This window comes from Daucus carota, chromosome 6 (assembly GCF_001625215.2).
Source record: "Daucus carota subsp. sativus chromosome 6, DH1 v3.0, whole genome shotgun sequence".
Taxonomy (NCBI): domain Eukaryota; kingdom Viridiplantae; phylum Streptophyta; class Magnoliopsida; order Apiales; family Apiaceae; genus Daucus; species Daucus carota.
The window spans coordinates 19192686-19199912 of NC_030386.2; the positions used below are offsets into that span (position 1 = coordinate 19192686).

Consider the following 7227-nt stretch of genomic DNA (forward strand, 5'->3'; position numbering starts at 1 on the left):
AAAGAACATATGGCGTGAAAGATCATCTTCATTTTAAACAAACTAGAAGTTAGATATATTCCCAATTCTAAAATCATTTTATATGTACTATATATATACACAAATCATTCAAATAGTGTATAAAGAATTTACCTCTTCATAGGAAGGATGAAAAGGCTTATAGGTACTAGGTTGTGCATTCATCATAAGAACCATTATGACGATATTAGCTGTTATGTCAATGCTCTCCCAAAGACTTTGATATTAATACTCCGATCTTTGTGTGTTTGTGTGTGTTTCATTTGGATGTCAGTAATAGTTGTTGATTTATAATGACCTAACTGTAATGTGATTGGTTAGATGTAATGGGGTCCGTTGGATTTAAACCTAATCTATGGTTGTGGGAGGGAGTCTTTTTCGGGAATATCCCTTCGACGCGGGAATTACTAATTTTCAGAATGATGATTATTTAAATTTAATGTTCATCAAGATCTAACTATCATCAGTATTCATGGTTTCGGTGTTAGGGTCGATAATACAATGGATCGTCATTCAGTCTAGGAGGATAGAATTGTTGAAATGGTAAGATCATTTCTATCCCCATCGGGCTACCGAGGATGTTTGGGTTTCCATAAAATTCTCAATGATTGATAAACACCACTAAGTAGTCCGCCCCGATGTACAAGGTGTGAGGTAAACTATCTCAGCAGAGTTGTGAAGCATCGCTTGAGATTGTCAAACATTATGTTACGAAAAGGAAGAAGCTTGCGCCAGAGGAAGGAGAGAAACGCGCACACTAATTCTAGTTGTCAGTATGTGTTTGCTTTATCGACTTGTGCTCACTATGTCAATCATGGTCGATGTATTCTTCCGCAAACGGTGTCAAATTTTGTTGAATGAGAAATAGGTTAGTCAGCTTCTAGTCTTGTCAATGAAAATTTCTAGCTTCTGTCGGATGTAGTGGGCCTGGTAGGATTTGGGATATTGCATCATCAACACCTGTAGCTGCTTTGCAGAAAGTAAAGGTTAGACACTACATTGAATTGTTGATAGTATTTACTATTTGCCAGATGGAAAAATGTAAAGTACACTAACTGAGGAAGCAGATTCCTTGACTTTGCATGTCTGATGGCTTCCTATCCACTAGATATCTGGCTTACATATAGATTTTGCCGACCTTGGCAGTATATAGTGCTTGGTAGTTCCTAAATTTTAATATGAACATAATCTACTACCGTGCTGTGAAATTTACTGGTAAATACTGGTCAGTGAATTGGACTGTTATCATTTCATGTGATATAAATGTATTACACTTCATTAGTTCGTTTTAACACACTGAATGTCTAGGCGTGTGTATTTATCTGTCAGAATATATTCCTAAGTTCTCTATATTCCTGTAATTTTCTCTTACCAGCTTTGCTCATATACTTGATTTATTTTTTCAACAGGATGAGCGATTTGGCTTCTGCAGATTCTCACATAGTATTCAGAACCATCAAGTTCTATATGTCACTGCAATGCAAGGTAAATATCACTTAGTGGACTTCTTCGTACTTCTTCGTACCATGTCCAGAAGGAACAGAACTCATGTTATTATGCCTTTTTTGTCAGGTTCTTTCTAGTGGACTTTTACTTATATTTAGTTCAATATTGTTAACATTGTTTGGTCACCTTGTGCTCATTTGGGTGGAATGTTGGTGGAAAATATGACTAGCAAAAAAGTAGCTGTATTATTTTTAATGGGCTTCCCTACCTGTATGAGATCATGTAATAGTAAGAGTAGTCCCTAATCAATGTCAAAATCTGATTGACATTCAAAGATGGTACAGATGATAGATATATCCTTGTAATGAATTGTTGGAAGTCAAACAAATCTTAAGATGTATAATCAAGATTCACATCATACCGTAGTAATATACTCGGGATTTTCTACACATGCTAATTTTGTATTTAACATATATATGTATGTGTGTGGTGTGTGTGTGTGTGTGTGTGTTTGTATATATATATATATATTACAGTATATTTAGTAATCTGAATTTGAAGTCAGCCTTGTTTCCACTTTAGTTTCTTCTGGTATCAAAGAGAAATTTATGCTTGACATCAATCCCGTTGTTAAAAGTGAAAAGTGCACGGGGTTTCTACAGCTTAGAGCTTAAGTGAAGAAGAAGTGCATTATATAAAATAAGTATACATTTTCGGCCTAGTTTGTTTCATCAACTTTGCAGTTCCTTGGGTAATTCAATAACTTAGGAGTTTGTCAGTTATTTATTTGTGTGTCAGTGTGTGGTTCACTTCAGTGTAAATAGAAGTTATATAGTTAATTTTGGTAACTGGATTATCTAAATATACAATTAAGTATGTAACTTGTGGTGATCATGGGGACCTAGGTAACTAAATTTCGTTGTTTTTGCGTTACTACAGAAACCAGGGAACTTGAAGTTTCCTTGACTGACTAGAAATCCATTACTAAATATAGTAATCATTTTGGTACCAAGGAACTTGTTGCTACTTAGTTGGGATACATTGAAACGGAAAGGCCGTAATAGGAATTCGAACAAAGAAAGCAGCTACGATCCATTGTCTAAGACAAACAAGTATAAGTTGTATGTAGTCAAGAATACACAACCATTGTCATAATAACAGCATAAACTTAGTTACTAGACTTTATTCATCAAACATCCTCATCTTCGTAAAGATTCTTACATCTTTCTTGTAGATGGTACTTTCTTTCTTTTTGTTGAGAAAAATTCATGCCCATGATTAAAATAGTCAATTAAGCTCCTTCTTGATGCGTAAAATGGATCTAAAATTTTTTGTAATTTATATTTTTTTTATAAAGATTAATTATCTGTAACTAAGATAACTCTCCATTTATTAATTAGTCCTGCATCACTTCTGGTAAAAAATGCTAAGTGTTTTGCTCTTGTTAGTCCTTAAGCGGTCTGGAAAGGCCTGGCTCTTACAATTTGAAGCAGAAACCCACATTTCGGTGGGCTGTGGCCTGTGGGCTTAAGTGCTTTTTTCACAATTATAAATTAAAATGGCTTCTTGTGGGCAAATGGTATATTTTTTTGCCCACATGGTTTTACTTGTAAATGGTTTGTGTTATGCTTGAGCAGAATCAACGGGGACACCTTATCTATGTCATTTTATTTTAAAGGGTGGGGAAACATTTTTCTTTCTCTACAAAATATAAAATGATTTATCTATATGTACATATATAGTGATTTCTTTATTATGTACCTAATACAAGCATAATTCACCAGTTATATACTCTTGTTTAGTTAGTGGTGGAAGTATTATGAAGTGGAACACCACATCATGGACGCTGATCAGCTCGAAGCATATAACCCGTGACTCGATAAATGCCTTTAATGTTTCAGCCGACGGAAAATACCTAGCTGTTTAAGAACTCCTTGTTTTTTGCATGAAGGACATTTGATAACTTGTTCAAGGTTTTTTTAGTGTGGAAGTCAGATTGGTTAGCTGTTTTAGGTATCTGTATGTCATCATATATGCAGAGAATCCGGTGGATACACTTGAAAATTTTGACTATTTTTACACTTAGATAAGCTGACAAACTGATGACAGTAACCATGTATCATGTTTTTTCAATGTCTATCTGTTATTTACTTAAGCTGGAACTTCTATAATAATAGAGAATAAGCTTACGATGGCTTAAGTGACCGTGTTTAGGATCACGATATTTTGCTCTTAAATGATAGGTCACGGGAGAATGAAAGATTGCTCGTCTTTTCTGTGTGTCTGTGTGTGTGTGTTAATCTCCTATGCAGTCCTCTAGTAAGCATGATTTATAGAAACTGGTCTGAAGGAACAAGTATGTGCTGTAAAATCTTTTATCGGGGATATATATGTGGTGGTCATATTTCATGATTTTTTTTTTCTCTAGATAATGAGCTATTGCCCCACTAATTTAGTGTTATTTTCTATTTTAGTAAAAAACAATAACAATAAAACACAAAGTTGCACTTGACGAACTCATTTGGGTTAACAAATTAACATTTCCTTTTGTTTCTTTCTGTATGGTGATTGTTCAACTTGCAGTGGGACAATTGAAGGCGACATATTAGTTTTACATTCTTCCAGTATGCGGTTACATACAGCAGTTAAGAAAACTCATCTTGGCATAGTTACATCCCTGATGTTTTCACATGATTCAAGGTTCTTGTACAAATTTGTGTGCCTCTTTAAATAAATATTTTAAAAAATATGCACCTGCACTTGAGAAGTTTGATTAATTGTTAAAACCATTTGATTTTGTTTACAGGGCTCTTTTGTCAACATCTTTTGATTCAAGTGCAAGAGTGACACTAGTTGAAGATAAGAAGGAAAGAGGTATGTATTCCTTGACAAGTTGGTTGTCGACTAGCTGTAGTATAATATTTGCAAGTATTTAGAAATGAAATTTGCTATAGTAATATATGTTATACAATCTGTGCAAAAAACCAACAATACAATACGTGCGTTTGTGTGTGTGTGACAAAACAGTAGGCGTAAGGAGACAAAACAGAACGAAGGATATATGAACGGAAATCCGAGTCCAGTGCGTAACTGTCTCCTTAAAGCGTATTTCGCCCTCACCGTGTGTGATGAACGATCGCCTCCCAGTATAAAACGGATTGAACGATGCAGTAAGCACCTTCGACGAACAAGAACAAGACTGAGAACTATCACCGACGCGGCTAGGGTTTTGGATGCGAGAGGCTGTATGTTTTCGTATGTATAAACCCTAATCTATAATGAGTATATATAGACAATGCAAGACTTGTGCGCTACGCTTCACAATTAATTAATGTTTTCGTATGTATAAACCCTAATCTATAATGAGTATATATAGACAATGCAAGACTTGTGCGCTACGCTTCACAATTAATTAATGTTTTCGTATGTATAAACCCTAATCTATAATGAGTATATATAGACAATGCAAGACTTGTGCGCTACGCTTCACAATTAATTAAAACGCGTTTAATTAATTAAGACTTGTGCACACGCGGAAAAGCCCGAGGCTTGCGAAGCCACGAAACTCCCCTCGAAATCCCACAATTTGCACCCCCTGCGAAGCCACGAAACTCCCCTCGAAATCCCACAATTTGCACGCGGAAAAGCCCGAGGCTTGCGAAGCCACGAAACTCCCCTCGAAATCCCACAATTTGCACCCCCCTGCGCGCACGTAGGTGGTGGAGCATAACATACTAACACAAGTTAAACACTACAAGAGTGTTCTACTATATAAAGCCTTTAAAGGCTCTTTATAGAATCAATGTGGGACACAAGTTTTTTCTCTCCAAATTTCCACTACCAAGGAAGCAACTTTGGATCATCATAACTCATCCATTCCTTAGTCGTTTTGAGTAAATAAACATGCATTGGAAAGCTCTCTCGGAGGAGAACATAATCCAAGCATAAGCCGCCACGAGCACGTGGCCGAGCCTCACTCAAATTGGTGCTCAAAATGACAAACTTCCAACAATATATACATGTGCAAGTACCTGTCCAAAAAACAAACTATAAGCAGAGCTAAATGCTAGTTTCCTTCAAATTATTAGAACTGAGTTTAGAAAGTATAGCCTTGTGAACCATTTTTATATGCCACTGGTACCATTAACTTGTAGATTTAAGACTTTAAGCGCAGCTGCACGTTAAAATAAATGTGAGACGAAAAGCAAATATATATGTCAGAAGCATATAAAATGTGTTTATACAGTTGGCTTATTTTGAAATGATTTGTTAATTATCTACTTCTGGTCAACTGCAGGATTAAGCTTGTGGGTCATCTTATTCATGATATTGCTAGCGATAGCCGTGTATTACACAAAATTGGCAGAATTGCTTTCGTAGAGAGCACTCCTACTGCTTGAAAATGTGTGGAATATCTTCCAAGTGGATCATGATATTTTAATTCTTCTGTCTTTAAATTTACCAGTTATATACTCTTGTTTAGTTAGTGGTGGAAGCGTGAGTGGACAAGGTAGCCCAACCAAAGATTTATAAACTATCTTTTTAATTTCATGAGCCCAAATTGAAAAAGCCCAATTAGCCGCCTATATAATCATAACACATTACCCTATCAAATCCGCATTGTCCTACAAGCCACAAATCCGCAGCCTATATAATCATAACACATTACCCTAGCTATCAAACCCACTTTGTCCTACAAGATACAAATCCGCCGCCTATATATAAAACAAGTTAAATTTGGTTCAAGAAATTACAAATCAATGGAAACTTCCAACAATGGGCACCAACTATTGGTTGAAGAGTCTAGCAATCACCTAGGTCAATCAAGCTATCAAATGATATTAGAGGATGGTTATTCAGAATTATCACTCAATCATCCTTCTATTGGTCAGGTAATCCAACTTACACCACTAATATCCTCTTTTGTGTCTTTCAATAATTCATTATTTATAACATGATGCAAATACTCTTCATCCCCTCTTTAAACAACTATTATAGGCATGACGGTGAATTATCCTCTTTATAATTGTTTTTTGTTTAGTATTTGTACTTGTTATTTTGAAACTCTTTTAATTATGTATGATTCTTATGAGCCAAACTAATAGGCTTTATAATTTCTATTAAAATGTCTTATATTTAATTTAATTAATGAAATAATATTATCTATTTATAATTAATGAAAGAATATTTACAAAGAATATATAATTACTCCATGTGTTTTTCTAATTTTTAAAATATGAAGTCAATAATATATAAAAGTTAGTTGATATGTTTAGAAATAATTTTTTTAAACATCTGTAAAATTAATATAAATAAATTGAAGTCATTTAAAGATATGAGTTACTTTCGATATGTATTTATTTTTATTTTTATCTTTTCTAATGTATAAGTATTGTTTTTACCTTAAAAGATTAAGTAAATATACTTAATATAATATTTGCATATAAGAATATTTAATTTACCTAGTTTGTTACTTGTTTGGCTCATGTTTTAAAATTCTTTATTACTTTGTACTTGTCTTAATTCAAGCATCTGTACACTTCTTTTCACACTTTCATTTCAAAATAATCATCTAGCTAGCTGATTTTTATTGTTTGTCAGGTTACAAATGATGAACCAGAACAAATGGGAAGAAGTGATGACAGGGAAGCAGAAGTTTTGCTGCTTTCTAATGAAATGCAAAACCCTAATCTGAGGGAAGCAGCAGCTGCTATCTCTACTAGGGGTGAACATAAACCCGTTCAACCCGCTAACCCAACCCAA

At 34.5% G+C, this 7227-nt stretch overlaps 1 protein-coding gene across 2 annotated transcripts; it reads left to right on the plus strand.

The window, feature by feature from the left end:
* The first annotated feature begins 911 nt into the window (after nt 1-911).
* Nucleotides 912-6367, plus strand: LOC108226412 (SEC12-like protein 2). Of its 2 annotated transcripts, none has more exons than XR_010284257.1 (5): nt 912-1004; nt 1428-1503; nt 4048-4164; nt 4271-4338; nt 4492-4731. XR_010284257.1 is itself a non-coding variant. In XM_064079087.1 (5 exons), exons 3-5 carry the CDS (start codon nt 4091-4093, stop codon nt 5842-5844), a joined length of 225 nt encoding a protein of 74 aa, XP_063935157.1. In that variant the 5' UTR covers nt 912-1004; nt 1428-1503; nt 4048-4090; the 3' UTR covers nt 5845-6367. The 2 variants fall into 2 exon arrangements, 1 of the variants encoding a protein (XP_063935157.1); XM_064079087.1 differs by lacking the exon at nt 4492-4731 and adding an exon at nt 5762-6367.
* Nucleotides 6368-7227: the final 860 nt, after the last annotated feature.

Bases quoted from the DNA above. Each gene is read 5' to 3' on its own strand.
- LOC108226412 (XM_064079087.1), top strand. From the start codon at position 4,091: ATGCGGTTACATACAGCAGTTAAGAAAACTCATCTTGGCATAGTTACA. The intron at 4,165-4,270 runs GTTCTTGTACAA...TTTTGTTTACAG, and splicing joins ATGTTTTCACATGATTCAAG to GGCTCTTTTGTCAACATCTT. The intron at 4,339-5,761 runs GTATGTATTCCT...GGTCAACTGCAG, and splicing joins TGAAGATAAGAAGGAAAGAG to GATTAAGCTTGTGGGTCATC.